The sequence below is a fragment of the Brachycentrus maculatus genome, unplaced genomic scaffold (genome assembly GCF_059751285.1).
Source record: "Brachycentrus maculatus isolate JH-2025_06_01 unplaced genomic scaffold, ASM5975128v1 h1tg000229l, whole genome shotgun sequence".
Lineage (NCBI taxonomy): Eukaryota > Metazoa > Arthropoda > Insecta > Trichoptera > Brachycentridae > Brachycentrus > Brachycentrus maculatus.
Window position 1 is genome coordinate 19,757 of NW_028280980.1, and position 17,467 is coordinate 37,223.

General features: G+C 32.9%; 2 protein-coding genes across 2 annotated transcripts; both read left to right on the forward strand.

Moving 5' to 3' along the window:
• Window positions 1-1,121: 1,121 nt before the first annotated feature.
• On the forward strand, window positions 1,122-2,944 carry Trs20 (trafficking protein particle complex subunit 2). The gene is made up of 2 exons (XM_088264505.1): window positions 1,122-1,453; window positions 2,439-2,944. Exons 1-2 carry the CDS (start codon window positions 1,364-1,366, stop codon window positions 2,766-2,768), a joined length of 420 nt encoding a protein of 139 aa, XP_088120631.1. The 5' UTR covers window positions 1,122-1,363; the 3' UTR covers window positions 2,769-2,944.
• Window positions 2,945-4,841: 1,897 nt separating this feature from the next.
• On the forward strand, window positions 4,842-15,478 carry Arfip (ADP ribosylation factor interacting protein arfaptin). The gene is made up of 7 exons (XM_088264504.1): window positions 4,842-4,970; window positions 5,241-5,415; window positions 9,289-9,447; window positions 10,913-11,022; window positions 11,956-12,167; window positions 13,137-13,317; window positions 14,032-15,478. The coding sequence occupies exons 2-7, from the start codon at window positions 5,259-5,261 to the stop codon at window positions 14,185-14,187; spliced, it is 975 nt and encodes a 324-aa protein (XP_088120630.1). The 5' UTR covers window positions 4,842-4,970; window positions 5,241-5,258; the 3' UTR covers window positions 14,188-15,478.
• The last annotated feature ends 1,989 nt before the right edge of the window (window positions 15,479-17,467 follow it).

A 17,467-nucleotide genomic window follows, 5' to 3' on the forward strand; every position in this document is an offset into this window, starting at 1 on the left:
TGGCTTCAGCTCTTTCGGAGGGTATTAAAAAGATTAAAATATTCACTTCCCAGCGGAATATTGAAAATGAATTGATATTATTTACACGTCACTACATTCCTTTAATTAACTAACTGACCAAACCATCATGCCGCAGAGAGAATCAAACGTCACACCATTCTCCATCTTTGTAAATAATCTTCGCCTCTTCTACATTCATGCAATTCTCATTCGTACCAACCTATTATTCTAACTCCTGTTCACACTAAAGTTTTATGCAAAGTTTGATTCGGTCTTCGTCTGCTCCTATTTCCAACTACTTTCGTCCTATAAATGTGTATTAGCGTTCTTTCCTCACTCATTTGTTCCACATGTCCAAACCATCTCAACACACCTTTCAATTTTTTATCGAAAATGCTCATCACAGCCTTGCATTCTTTCCTTTTTTCACCATTTGAACATCTATCATACATCGTTTTGCCGCACATTCGTATGAGTGATCGCACTTCATTCAGTCTACTTTCATCCTTCTTTTGCCAAATCCACTCTTCACTTCCATTCATTTGGGTTGGTGCCAAGACTTCGTTGTGTACTGCCAGTTTAGCTCTCACTATAAGGCTTTTATTTCCTGTAACCCAAAATATAATACAATATTGTATTACTTTAACGTGTTTTATTTCAAATTCCTAAGCATATTTAAATAAATACAAATCTAACGTATTTTCCTTCTTGTTACATCAACTCATATCCTATGTAACTCATAAGTCAAATCATATAACTAAGTTATTTAATTGCTAACTAAGAATCATTGAATTGTTCAAAATCATCCCTTTAACGAGATAGTAAGTTTTTTTTGCCTAGAGTTTTAACTTATGAATTATATGAAATATGGTAACTTTAGGCAGAGTAAAATCTACTAATAAGACAATAAAATTTATAACGTTGAAGTCTAAGTAGGGCCATGAAAAGTGATGTTGTATAAGCTATAGATATCAGTCACTTTAACATATAAAAAAGGTAGGTACGGTAATTTTAAAAAATCTGTTATTTATTTACCTATCTGGCAGCACTGTGTGCAACATAACCATCGACAATTCTATAGAAATTGTTTTTCTTTCGCTCTCCATAGAAAATGTTTCGTTGTGTCAAATTAATGTCAAAATCGAAAATACTGTCAAATATTCTGCACTGATGGATATTTGCTAAACTTACTATGTTTTATTCTGATTTTATTTTATATTAACCTCTGATGTCAATCTAGCTATGGTCCGGTGATTATTCATTAAAATATATTTACTGATCTTACAATCCAGGCGGTAAAAAAAGTTTAAACAGCGGCAGTGTTCAAACTACTTGACCTATTGATGTTCTCATAACGATCACAATGGCTGGAACATATTATTTTGTTATAGTCGGGCATCTCGACAATCCTATATTTGAAATGGAATTTCCACCTGCAAATAAAGAAGTTAAGGTACCTATGCATTTTTTCTTTTTTAAATTTTAATATTCAGCTTTCAGACGTTTTATCCCAATTGTCAAAAGTGCCATGTCTAAGCTAGACAAAATCTGGAAAAACCAGGATGCAAAGGCACCAAGATAAAGCTTGTCAGGAGTTTGGTTCACTCCATTTATCTCTAGGCTGCTGAAAAATGGACTATAAAAGCAGCAGAAAGGAGAAAAATTTATGCATTTGAAATGATGTGTTATAGGCGCGTGCTCTTATTCCACGGACAGCTAGACCCACCAACGGGTCCATTGGTCAGGAGTTGCACTTAGATAACTTGAATCTGGTCAGTGTCTGTACCTGACGGATTCTTCAGGTCTTTCTCCTGGAATGACTGGTTGTGATTGCCTGTGAGTGCCTGGAGGGGAAGAGAGGGAGAGGTGTCCCACATGATCACTTGATTGGTCCATCACAAGATCTAAAACAGCAGCAGGCACCTCGGTGGTTAGAGTGCTACGTGTAGCGCAGTCAAGGGATAACTGGAGAAGAGTCATTGTTTCCACAAGGGTCACAATGCTCCGTAATGAGAGAGAGAAGAGGCAGCTTTGATGTAGTCTTATTATCAAACAAAACGTTTTAGAAACATTACTCTACTATGTATTTATTATAAGCGCCAATTTTTTTTTGTAAATGTTTATCCGCCTCTGTGGCGTAATGGTTAGCATATCTAGCTACCGTGTTGGGGGTCCCGGGTTCGATTCCCAGGTGGGGATGAAAATAAATACTAGTTATTTTACACTCTAATATTTATTTTATTTTACCCTGGACTGGTCCCTGAAGCGCAGGGGTAATCACCTTGCCTTCATGTAAGTTAAGATTAAGATAACATTGCGTCAATACGATGCAGTGCCTTTGCACCCTTGGGTACGGATAAGGGTTAGAAAAATGTTTGTACCTCTTGTAAGTCATTAATGATGATATGAAATATACAAGTTCCATTTTTTTATTTCAGAAAGAAGATCACAGACATTTAAACCAGTTTGTTGCTCATGCTGCATTGGACCTTGTAGACGAGCACATGTGGAAAGTCAACACCATGTACCTGAAGTCTGTTGACAAGTTCAACCAGTGGTTTGTTTCCGCATTCGTTACCGCGAGTCACATGCGCTTCATCATGGTGCACGACATGAAGAATGAAGATGGCATCAAGAACTTCTTCAACGATATGTACGAAGCCTACATCAAATATTCGCTCAACCCATTCTACAAAGAAAACTCTCTGATTAAATCAGCAATGTTCGAGAAAAAGTCACAGATGTTTGGAAAGAAATATTTGACGTGATTAATTTATGAAGGATAATACTCTATGGTCTATGTTAATACACTAAAATTTCATGATACGAAGCTAAAAATGGATCGACACATTGAGATAATAAGCAATAAATATCCATAAATAATTATTGCAATGTTGAAAATTACAGTTTCCATCATGATAATAAATTTTTCTTTTTGTAAAAATTGTTTTCTTACTTCGTTATATAGCGATAGAATTTGAAAGTTTTGCTGAAACTTTTCCTTAGTCATATTGTTATACACAATAAAGAAAATTTATAATCTAAAACCAATAATAATTTTATATAGTCATTTATTACAAATAATTTTCGTAGCCAATACTTCACAACATCAACTTTAGAATCAATTTACATTACACAAAGTACTATTAAAGCCTTGGACAGGCTTTAATATTACTTTGTGTTAAATTGGTTCCTTAACGGTCACTACCCCACGGTAATGAGGAATAAGATGGAGGGGTGTTAAGATTATAAACAGCGAATGTTTTCAAAGTTTAAACTAAATATGCTTTTTTAAAACGTGTTTCTATTTATAAATTATATAATGTTGTACATATAATATTTATATATATACTTCAATGTTTTCCAGACACAATATTTTTAAATTGAAAAGATAAATATTTGTGTTTTTATTATTTACAAAAATACTTCAATTTCACACTATTTCTGTGAGCCTAAGCGGCTCATTATTTCGCACCCTAGAAACTATGACTCAAGAGTCCGCGACACTAACCACGGGACCACACCCGACTGATTATGAACTCAAACCGATATGATTATACAAACGACATATAGATAAATGTGACACCGGACCCTCACAAATGGGTCTATCTTTTGTGCTCATAATATCCGACTATCTTGATTTACTAAAATTTACATGGCCAGCATACTACCTGTTCCAATACTATTCTCTGTCCCTACAAACAATTTTGATATAATTGTTATGGCTTTGTGGTGTCATCTCCATTATATTATTACATTTTCTTTTCATGCTTTGACCTATTATACTTATGGCTCCAATTGGATAAATATATCATAATCTATTTATTCAATCTCTTAAGTATTAAATTGTCACTATTACAGCAAACACATTTTAAAAAAGAACAGGGGCCTTGCAAAACTGATTGAAATTTTGATTTCCCCCTAATTTTTCCTGGTGAATAACTTTTAAAATATCTCATGAAATCAATTCAAATTCTTACCATGGCCAGAAATATAAAAGGACTATTTTGTTTGAATTTAGAGGAATAATTGTACATCATTTCTGGTAGGCAAATACATATATGGATATAAGCTAATATCTGAATGCTTTGTAAATAAAATTCAATTATCTCCAAATAATACTAATATGTATAATGTAATCTATCTGTATATTATTTTATAAACAATGTGTTTTTAAAAAAAAAAAATTGTTATTTTCAATGCCAAAAAATATTTTTTCTTAAAACCCTTACTGGTCCTCGTCCATTCAAAACTAACTATTGGATACTTTCAATTATTAATAAATAAATAAAATGTTATGCATTGTACTAAAAACATTCACTTCTTTTTTTATCAAGAGATTATAATATTTTTTTAGAAATTATTGTCCATTTCCGTTCATTTTTTTTTCTTTTTTATAAATAATATTGACCCAAAAAATATGGAATTCAACAAGATTCTTCATAATTACAATGTCCACCTCCGCAGTGTATTGGTTAGCGTGTTTAGCACCATGCTGGAGGTCCCGGGTTCGATTCCCAGGGGGGGTAAAAATAAATATTGGTGATTTTACATTCAAAAATTTATTTAATATTATCTTGGACTATTCCTGAAGCGAAGGAGTGATCACCTTCTACATGTGAGTTATGATCAAGATACCACTACTTCAATACGATGCACCATTGGGTGCGAATAAGGGTTAGAAGAATAACAATGAAATTAGTTTTTATGAATAACAAATAAATAATTTGTGTAGGTAGGTACTCAAATTTTATTATGTGTCTTGGGAACCTTTTTTTCTACGCTATGTATTTGTCTGTGGAATTAAATTTTCTATGTGACGAGTTATGGTTGTTTATGCTACTTTGTATCGGAAAAGTCTAGTGAAAAACTGGTGAAAATTCATTATCTTATAATTTGGAAACTAATCCCAAGATCCCTCTGTTCGTAGTTAATTCAAGAACAGAATATAACATCGTATTTATTTGCAGGTAATTGTAGAACATTTGTCCGATATGACATATGTATACATCTGTCAAAATATATTTTAAGTGACGTCAGTTTTTACACTTGATATTTTATTAATTAATGATATTAATAATGTAGAGTGGTTTGTTAAATCTCTATATTATGTTTCGGGAGCCGTGGGACGTGGCTGTATCTCGTTATTTTTAGTGAATCTGTGTTACTTCAGGCGTGAACGTCTTTCATTTCGGCAGACATCGCCGCTTTATTATGCTCATATTTATTATCGGTTTCAGATATCGTCCGCAGTGATAATGGCGCAGACGATCGTCACGAGCACTTCAGAACGAAGCATCCACGAAATGCTGAAAGATACTCCATCCCTTAATGAGTCGAGTGGTTCTGTAACGTCGGGGACTGAAGCCAAATATCTTACCCATTCCCAAAGCATGCCCTTTCCAGCGCCGACTGGTAAATAAATATTAAACTTTCACAACTTTATTTATTTTGAAATCTTAAATATGTGGCTTATAAACATAGGAATGTTATGAACCAGTCAAAAGTAAAACCTTACTATCATATTTGACCTTTTTGAAATGTCATGTGTTGGTACTATCGGCATTTATAACCATCTATATCTAACTATAGTCTTTGTATTGTTTGCAAAAAATATCTTTCGATTGACCAAAGTGTTTACAAAATGACTAAAGTCATTTTTTGTCCTTTTAACTTTTGAATGAGTAAACTAAGACTCGTTTTCTTTTAAAATTTGTAGAATACTATATCATAATATACCTACCTAAATACTACTAAACTATACTAAACAACTCGCTCACTCCTTTCAATAACGTCATAAATAAAAAATTGTCAATTTTCAGTTGTGCATGTTTTCAGAATGCCCAAAAAATGTACTTTATCCCAGCAAAAGCGGCATATTTTTAACTTAATATTTACCCGCTACAGGACAGAAAGTGTTGTTTTTGCATTTTAAAGAAAAGGTATTGTTTAATTATTTTTTTGAATATACTAAATATTTTTCAAATGGAGAAAAAACCTTCAGCTTTTACCTAAAAAGATCTGTTGCACAATAAAAAGTTCAATAAGTGGCTTGATATTTATTTTTAATACATTTTTAAACTTTAAAAACGTTCTCCTGAAAAATCAAGTTTTTTGATTTATGACGTTCTTGAAAGTAGTGAGCGAACTATCCGCCTAGTACAATTAGTCCATCTCCGTAGTGTAATTGTCAGGACGCTCGGCTACCGTACTGGAGGTCCTGGGTTCGATTCCCAGGGGGTCAAATAAATATAAGTGATTTTTTCACTCTAATATTTATTCAATATAACCCTGGACTGGTACCTGAGCGGAGGGCTGATCACCTTTCTTTTATGTATTAATGATCAAGATAACACTGCCTTTATGTGATGCAGTGCCTTATGCACCATCGGGTGCGGATGAGGGTTAAGAATAAGAAGATATATAATGGTTCATAGACGCTTTGATGATGAAGAAATAAGGTTTTCTGCTCATTCTGATAAGGGGGATTCTTTTCTCTTCATAAATATCTCCCACTTCGAAAAAGGCTTTTTTTTTAATAGTTAATTCAAAAATTTTAATTATTCAGTAAAAAAGAAATGCAATTATAAATAAAAAAAATTAAATTCATTCTTTACATATAATAAAATAACAACTTTATAGTATTCTATTTTAATACTCTTAACGTACTTATTACTTGTTTTATTAATACAGTGAAATATCAGGGTATGGTTTGTCTATTGCTCTATATATACTATTGAAGGTTATTGACTCTTAATGAGTCCCACATATGTAGTTGAATTCATTTAATAAGGTCACAGCTCCACGCATATACACACACACACACACACACATACTCACACACACCGACACACGCATACCCACAGATCTTTAATTTTATGTTCTCATTTCCCATCTACACACTTCAAATTAATTTGCATCTCAAGAAATTTATGATGTATGATTCTACAACATCTGCCATACCGATCTATTGAAAATTTCTGTGCTAGGTTAATTTTAATTAAAGAAAATTATTTATTGTGTGAGGAGCAAGCACTGAAATATGAATGTGAATTTTGGTCTGTGTTGATCATGTATTTTTTGGGCCATGTATAATTTTCCCATTCTATGTACATACAAGGTTCAACCCAAAAAGTATATATAAGAATAATAAAATTGTAAAGACCGACATTTTGCTTCATGTTCATTGAAGTCATTCGGGTATCATTGTGTTCTATCAGTAGTAGTAATAATATTGGTCAGCATGCTCAGCTACCGTACTGGAGGTCCCGGGTTCGATTCCCAGGGGGGGTTTAATAAATATAAGTGATTTTTTCACTCTAATATTTATTCAATATAACCCTGGACTGGTACCTGAGCGGAGGGCTGATCACCTTTCCTTCATGTGTTAATGATCAAGATAACACTGCGTTTATATGATGCAGTGCCCTAGGCTGGTACCTGAAGCGGAGGGCTGATCACCTTTCCTTCATGTGGTCATGATCAAGATAACACTGCGTTTATATCATGCAGTGCCCTATGCACCATCGGGGTGCGGATAAGGGTTTGAATTGAAAAACGTATGTAGCTCCATTTTCACAAAATATCTCAAGGGCCCTTTAATTTTTTTTATATAGTGAATACTAACTTTATTATAATGTAAAGGTATGCATTCGTAGACTTAAATTTATGTAATCGATTACACTCCACGGAAAAAAAGAATATTGCTTGAATTAAGAAAAAATAATAATTTATAATTTAACTAACTAACTAACCATCACGCCGCTTTCCTGCAGGGGTTGGGAGAGAGAATAGAATGCTGCACTAATATCGCTCACTCCTTTCAACAACGTCATAAATAAAAAAACTTGATATTTCAGGAGATCGTTTTTAAAGTTTAAAAATATAATAGAATGTATTAAAAATAAATATCAAGCCACTTATTGAACTTTTTACTGTGCAACAGATCTTTTTAGGAAAAACCTGAATGTTTTTTCTCCATTTGAAAAATATTTTGTATATTTAAAAAAAAGAATTAAACAATACCTTTTCTTCAAAATGCAAAAACAACACTTTCTGCCATGTAGCGGGTAAATATTAAGTCAAAAATATGCCGCTTTTGCTGGGATATAGTACATTTTCTGGGCATTCCGAAAACATGCGCAATTGAAAATTGGTGATTTTTGATATATGATGTTGTTGAAAGGAGTGAGCGATATGTCATTCAACATTCTGATGCACATTTGTCTATTCTATCAATCTGTCTTTGCAAACAATTTTCGCCTCTTTGACATTTATGCATCTCCTCACACATACCCGCTGATTATTCCTATTCCTGACCTTACCACTTTCAAATAATTGAAATACTTGACCATACCAAGGTTTCATTTCTTTGATCTACCTCTGCTTTTAACCTTAATTAATCAATATCACAAATGGATAAGGTAAGAACTCAACAAAATATTCTTACCCGGGCAGCATTAAATATAAACTATGTTGGCCCATCCGTTAAAACAAGTTTTGCGCAAAAAACCTTTATATTCCTTGCGCCAAAGATATTTAATTTGCTGCCCGAAACCATTAAGAATTCCAGTAGTGATCATGTCTTTAAGAACAGTGTCCGTCGATGGTTGCTTCTCGTTGGAAGGGACAAGGTAGAAAGTGCGTTAATTAAAGTCCAGGTGTAATTATTTTATTGTAAAACCTTTTTACTGTAAATTGTTATTGAAATTGTTGAATTGTTACTGTATCTATTGTATGTAATGTATATAATTCAATAATTAAAAAAACAAATAATAATAAAATTTAAAAAATTGTATTGACATGTAAGTATTTTGGCTCAACACAGGCCATGCCTAAAGAGCCGTAATACATATAGTAAAAAAAAATATGTTTCCATGAAATACAGTCCGCCTCCGTAGTGTAATGGTCAGCACGCTCGGCTACTGTTCTGGAGGTCCCGGGTTCAATTCCCAGGGGGGGGTCAAATAAATATAAGTGATTTTTTCACTTTAATATTTATTCAATATTACTCTGGACTGGTACCTGAAGCGGAGGGCTGATCACCTTTCCTTCATGTGTAAACGATCAAGATAACACTGCGTTTATATGACGCAGTGCCCTATGCACCATTGGAGTGCGGATAAGGGTTTTATTTATTTATATATGAAATAAATAAATAAATAAAATATATATATCTAAATCTTAAACCTACTGTCAAAATTCAAATTCTGTTTTTCAAATGTACCACATGGCAAATGAGAAAAAAATGACAAAAAATTGGATGGTAAAAATGTAAACATTTTTCAGGTTGCACAACTCCCACTCAGAATGGCGGGGCCGGTGGTCTGCTGAAGAGTGGAGCGTCTAGAATGGATTCCCTAAAGAGCTGGAGCATCTCCACATATAAATGTACCAAGCAACTTATGTATGAGAAATTGGGTAAATCGTCCAGAACTATTGACGCAGGTAAGCGAGTTGAATAGGGTAATACACCACGCATTTAGCTTTCAGTATTGCCGCTACGTTGAACTATCAGGGTAGGCACTTTTACTATAGAAAATGTGACAAAAGGCAAAGAAAGGGCATAGTGTTACCATATTTGGGAGGCAATGCATTCTAGTCATAAGCCTTACATTTCTACTTGGTTCATCCATGATATTCGGACCTAAACAGCCTTTTCATTCATTCCCTCTTTTGGGAGATATCAAAACTTTTCTTCTTTAACACATTAGTTACGGCAATGTTTTGATAAAACTGTATCTTGAGGCGGGCGACATTAGACAGCTGTCCGGAAATATAAAATATGTCAGTGAACTTCATATTTTGAACTTGAGGTTGAACTCGAAAACAATACAAAAACGGTTAAATGGTCTCTAACGTCTCAAAATATAATCATGTTAGTCCACAAATCACAAAAGTAAAAAAATGTTAAAAACACTAATAAAATATTAGAAAATAAAAACACAGTTTAACAACCGCCGAAAACTCAAAATCTGCGAATAAAAAATGATTTATGGGCTTTCCCCACACGCGTTTATTACATTGTAAGTACCAACTGCCAACTTAAGTAAAGGACAATGATCTTTGTATTTTATTTCATTTTAGGACAAAGAAAAAAACGCACCGTCTGTATCCATTGTTTAAAGTTAATTTGTAACATTTCCTTCAAAACAGATTACGACCATTAGCTATGTTTTGAACCAGTTAATATCAGTATTATTTTTTTATATTACAACGACATCTATCCACTACACAACAAAAGCAAAAAGGCCAAGAGATTAGAAGTTTATGACGTGTTTTTTGTATACTAAATTGAAGGTAGCCAAAATGCACAAAAATGTGCACCCCGCCACCACACAAGGTTTCTGAAACGCACAAATATGTGCACACCATACACAATGTGTTAATATATTATACTTCATTCTCGACAGATATAATAAATGAATTATTTTCTAAATCTGATGCCTGGATTACGACTGTGTATGATTTTACTGGCCACCTCAGTAGTGTAGTGGTAACCGCATTAAGTTCCCATCCTTGAGTTTCTGGGTTCGATTCTCAGCGAAGGTCAAAATAAATACTATAGGAAATAAATATTACAGGAAAAAAGTTTTTTTTAATAATTATGACAATGACTAAAGCCTATTTTCTATGTTCCCACTGATAAAAAAAATAATTAATAAATATAAATGAGAAATAGCATCTACCCCCTCTTCATCCTTAAACGATCCAAGGAAACAATTCTAAAATTTAGACTTAGCTGCAGATACGGTGTTTGAAAATGATGCAGAATGCATCGAAACACTTGTCACAATTAATTTTATGAAATAGAGGTATATACCAAGTAAACTGCAAATTTGAAAAAAATTATCATTTTATCTGACATTCTGTGGTTATGTATTCAAATAATATTTAATGAACATATTTCCAGATTTGGAGGCACAAATTGAGCACTTAAGAGACACACAAAGGAAGTATGCAAATATCCTTCGGTTATCCCGGGCATTGACGAGTCATTTTTATCATGTCGTGCAAACTCAGGTAATTTCCTAATTAATAATATTAATATTACTTCCTATATCAGATACTGGATTATTCACCCTACGGACGAAAGTCTAGGCATCCCAGGGCATACGACTTGACTCAGACTTCTTTCATATAAAGAGGAAGGATACATGTTTCATGAAATAAGTCAAAATTCAAATAATAAATATTTTTATTTAAAGTTCATTAATTTAATCAATAATTTTGAATGTTACCATTATTTTTTTTTAAATTTCGTAATTTCGAGTTTCAACGTTTTTTTTTTGTCATAAGACATGATAATACTTAATAATTCAAAATAAAATATGCAAGGAATAAGATTTTTTTCTGTAGATCAAAGTTTTCGATTTTATTTCAACATTTTCCCACTTGCGTATCAACTAACCGTCCCAACCTAAACTACCAAATGATCTCTCTTCTTAAGCTTTTGCTAATCTAAAACATTGTTGTCGGGTGTTTTCATCAACCCCGACCCTAATTAGCTAACCAATAAGGGTTGTATACTAATCACGAGTAACCGCAAACCCAATTCCGATCTGTACAATGTTTTTTGCCGTCTCTCGCGCTCTACCAAAAGTAAGCAAATAGAATGTTTATAAGCATCTCCCGCTCTCTACCAACAGTATGTAAAAGACATGTTTTAAATGTTTCCCGCAAACAATGTGTTAATAGATTTATATTATCCACTGACACTTCGTGATGGAATTGCATTTTTAATATATTATTAGATTAAAACCAATATTTTTAGCTTTTCCACTTTATTTTTATTTGAGTCACCAGTGTGATGATGTCGGTAACGACGAAACCCGGTCGCTGGTCAAATAAAAATAAAGTGGAAAAGCTAAAAATATTGGTTTTAATCTAATAATATATTAACAATGTGTTAATTTAATCATTACTTTGTTTTCATTTAGTATTTCATTATTTTAGCACGCATTGGGCGAAGCGTTCTCGGATTTAGCTCAGAAATCTCCAGAGCTGCAAGAGGAGTTCCTTTACAACTCGGAAACACAGCGGAATCTCACCCGGAATGGGGAGACCCTTCTCGGAGCACTGAATTTCTTCACTTCATCAGTCAACACTCTCTGCCATAAAACCATAGAAGATACTTTACTCACCATCCGACAGTATGAGGCAGCAAGGTACCATTCTCAATTATTTTTATGCAACTTTCGTTAGATACATTTTGTTACTCCTCTTTTCTCCTGAATTTAATGAGAATATTCATACATTGTGTATGATACTTTAAAACTCTGATACTTTATAACACATTGTTTTCGGACGGTTTTCATCAACCTCAACCCTAATTACATAGTATACTAAATAGGATCGTATACTAATCACAAGTAACTGCAAACCCAATTCCAATCTGTACAATGTTTTTTGGCATCTCTCGCGCTCTACCAAAAGTGAGCGAATAGAACACTTATAGCCGTCTCCCGCTCTCTACCATCAGTATGTTAAAAAAGCATTTTAAATGTTTCCCGCAAACAATGCGTTATAACACATTGGTTACAATGAAGTTTGTTAAAAAAATGTTTTTTGACGTGGGCTATTAGATCAATAAAAAAATTATGACAGAAAATAATTGATTATATTTTTGTATTAAAGTTACATGTATCCGCTATACAGCAAAGCAAACATGACAAGAAATTAGACATTATGGTATATTACTTACTTATAACCCTTATCCGCACCTAATGCATAGGGCACTGCATCAAATTGACGCAGTGTTATCTTGATCATCACTTACATGAAGGCAAGGTGATCACTTTTGCGCTTCAGGAACCAGTCCAGGGTAATATTAAATAAATATTACAGTATTAAATCACTAATATTTATTTTCACCCCCCCCCCCTGGGAATCGAACCCGGGACCTCCAGCAAGGTAGCTAAACACGCTGACCATTACACCACGAAGGCGGACTATGGTATATATGTAACATAAATGACATAGTGTGTTATAATTATACCTATAAATAAATTGTTGTTTTAGAACTGCTCATACTTGATACAAATTTGATATTCAGACCTTCTAAACATGTGGTCGCATAAACAAGGTCATTTTAACTGAAACTCGTTGTACAATTAAGTCATTTTTTGTATTTTAAGGATCGAGTACGATGCATACAGATGTGATTTAGAATCTGCGAGTCTGAGCGGCGCGTCCACCACAACTCCCAGTGCAGACAATGTGGACGAGATCAAGAAGCAATACGAGGCCCACCGTCAGAATTATGAAAAGTTGAAACAAGACGTCTCCGTCAAGTTGAAATTTTTGGATGAAAATCGGGTGAGCACTTTTTTTCGATTGATGAATTCGACCACTTGACTAGTATTTTTGAAGTGAGATTTTTCTATGCATCGTAGACTGAGTTGGTATATTCTTCTCTGTAGTAGTTAACACATTTGGTTGTTATGAATTCTTTGTTTGATTCCTGTTGGACCTGTAAAATAAATTTAAGATTTTTTTTTTTAAATTGAATTATATGGATTATTTTAAAAAGCTTTATTATATCTGACAAATAACTTCTTGAAACCCTTATCCGTATCTGATGGGTCACAGGGCACCATGTTAACGCAGTATTATCTTGATCATTTACATATGAAAGAAAGAAAGATGATCAGCCCTCCGCTTCAGGTACCAGTCCAGGGTAATATTGGATAAATATTAGAGAGAAAAATCACTTATCTGCCTGCCTGGGAATCGAACCTGGGACCACCAGTATGGTATCCGAGCGTGCTGACCATTACACAGATTTGAACAAAATGACTTGTGTTTAATTTAATACATGATTGTAGTTTTTATCTGTTATTCTTCATCTATATGTTATAAGGTTGTTTAAAAATGAGTAGACAGCCTAAAGAGCCGCAAATGTTTATGCAAAAAGCCATATGCGACTCCCGAACCGCTTCTAACGATCTCTGGTCTAGTGATCCTTCAAACAGAGAAAGCAATCTTAAAGATACAACGAGCCATGATCAAAATGGATAATTGTGATTTCAGATAAAAGTAATGCACAAGCAGCTTCTCCTCTTCCATAACGCCGTGTCTGCCTACTTCAGCGGGAACGGGGCGGCGCTAGAGGCCACGCTGAAGCAGTTCAACATCAAGGTGAAGGCCCCCAACACCATCCAGGGCTCTTGGCTGGAGCAGCCATAGTGCTAGGCGGGCCCCGCCTCGCGGGACAAAGTGCTTCGTGAGTAGCTAGTGACTTGATAATGGAAAAATTACAACGTTGGATACCATGTTTGGAGGCTGTACGCATTTGAAATTCGGAAACTCTAGAAATTTTTATATGAATCTATGTCATGATTAATGCTGAGTATCAGTCGCAGGTGGTAGCATTTAAAAAAAAAATTATACCAAAAAAACATTTTTACAAAAAAATTTCATATTACGTATGTGAAAAAAATACTTTTGACATGATTAACTTGAGTTTTTATTCTCTATTTTTGTTGTTTTAAACTTTGTACAAATCAATCAATAAGAATAAAGTGACTATTTAAACGCTAAAAATGTAACATATTAAATTATAAATAAAACACTTGTTTTTTATATTGTTACGACTAGTTTCGGAAGGTACAGATGATTTATGTCTGAGTTTTTATTCAAACCCATAGATGAAAGCTACTGCAGCTTCTGATATTAGTCGTAATAATATAATACTCAAGTGGTAAAAAACAAGTGTTTGATTTTTCGTAGATATTTCTCTCTCTCTTTGTTAAATACATTTGTTAATTTATATTAACAAATGTATTTAACAAAGAGAGAGAGAAATATCTACGACCTATGATTAGATTATAGGAAAAAATAACTGTTCTGTACCAGAATTTTAATCCAATCCTTTGATTTCCTATCGGGTGCTTTAACTCCTGAGCTATGCAGACATTTATCACAACCGTTGGTCTGATCTTTGCGTAAATAACTTGAGTACATTGTGACTTATTTAATGTAAAAAAATTCAGAAGAATCAGGCATAATTTCACTAAATAACACCACTGACTTAGATGTTGGCACAAAGAATCCCTAACCTGAAACTGACTATCAATCTTGTTTGATATGTCATAAAATGGTAATGAAATCGCCTTCAAAATCTAAATGTTTGATTACGGTATACTATATAATTTAAAGTTCCCACCTTTCACTCGCATTAATCACAGCCTAATGGTATACGTAATCGTAAAATATATCCATGTTTTCCTTTTTTTTAGAAGTCTCGATGTTCAATCATGTAATGAAATTGTAAATTATCTATTTTGTGAAATTTTTTTCTCAGTGTGTTTATTTTTGTTTTTTTTTTCGTATTTGTCTCACGCACCAGAGAATTGATTAACCATGATCTCTCTATGATGTATGTTATTATAATCTAAAAATAAAACACGAGTTTCTGACAATAAATTGTGTATGGCTGCCTTTATAGATTACAAATAAAAAATGCCATGTTTATAATTAATTGAACAATTGTGTCTTTATTTTCATTATACATTAACCATCCCATTATCTGCAGTATTTTATAATATGAATATGTGTTACTAAGTGAACTTTTTGTATTGGACTTTTTGACTAATTTTTATTTTGATGCATTGAGTAGAAACGTGTAGTAAACCACATAGGAAATATCCCAGTTATTAGCTTTTTAAACGGATTTGTTCAGTTATTATTGATTTTTAACTAAACCATTCTTCTTATTTTTTTTTTATTTTATTTATTCGGGAATTGTACAGCTTACATATAAAACAATAGTTACATTAACAATAATAAACATTACATTACATTGACAAAAAATAGTTACGTTTAAAAAAAAGCCAATTAAACAATTCCACAATTATGTTATAAAACTATTAAAAAACATTCAGAGATAAAACAAAAAAACAAAAAAGGGTATTATATAAAATAATAGATTTAGCAGGAAGGAGAAGGAGAGGAGAGGAATTAATAAGGGTGGTTAAAGGATTTTTTTTTCTAGGTAAGAAGTTTAAAATAAAATAATTTTTTTTTTGTAAATTAATGGTACTTCATTTTAAACTACACTTTTAGTAAATCTTGCCTTCCGTATAACAAACTTGTATTTAGCGGAGATCAACATTTATCTTTCTTTTTTTTCTTGCATTTTGCTTTCTATACAGCCAACATTGATTTATATTTAACCCTTTTCATACGTACGTCAAGTGTGGCTTGACATTATGTGATACAATTTCTCATTTATTTAATAAAAATAATTAATGCATACTCCACAATGTTATATACAAAATAAAACTAACCTTTCCAGGAGTACAATAATTGATGTCTGACTTTCTCTGGGGAGTGTTTTTTATTTACATTAAATATGTATTTTTTTAAATAAAATCTTTGTATTATGAAGATAGAAATTATGTAAAAATAATTTAAATAAAGAATAAAGCTCACAGGTTTTATTTTATGACTAAGTTAAATACAAATATCCAGAGATGTCATTACTATACAAATTACATCAAACCAACTGACAGATAGACTTCGACGTTCACTAACGACGATACTCCTTTGAAAAAAATTCGCACCGACGTTCATTTATGTCCATACTCCCGGAAAGGCTAATGTGAGACCCTTTTATCTATTTTGTAAACCAAATAAGTAATTGGTACAATTGCAAAGGGTTCACAAAGTTTTTTCTTCTGATATTCGTCTACTATAATACCGGTTTAGAATTTCACATATTAGCATCCAATCGAATATTCTTTATGCGATATTGAACAGCATCACCCAATATTCAATAAAAATCCATTGTACTGTGTCATTTTATGGTAAATATAAACTAGGAATAAAATTCTACTATTTTTCTTTAGAAATTCTATAGAATTTTATTTTAATAAATAAATTTCATGTGGTCTACTACACTTTTCCCCAATCACATTTTATAAAATTTAAAATGTTCTTCATATATAAGTTTGGTTGAATTGCATCTCCCCACAATGTGTACTTAATCTATTATTTTAAAATAAACCAACTTAGTTATTAATGATATACATATACGATTTGTAAATGACTAATAAAATCGACATCTTTTAAAACTATGTTTGAACAACTAACCATGAAAAGTCTAGAAGATAACATAAAACATTTTTGTATGTGTATATATATATAACATACGTATAGTCGAACCTTGATACAAGAGATCCCAAGAGATCGTGACATTTTCGTCTTATAAAGATGTCTCTCTTATATCCGTGCTTTTGTTAACAGAAGTGTAAAATGACAGGACCTTTAGCCAGCTCTTTTTAAACGGTTTCACTTATGTCCTAGTCTCTCATATCCAGGTTTAACTGTACAGTGGAATCTCTCATAGCGAGTATAATTCGTTCCAGAATCTTACTTGCTAAGCGAAACATTTTTTGTTTTAACTGGCGCGAAAGTCTCGGCTCACAAGTGAACGTCGAAAAAAAGGGACTTGCCTTTTCTCTGT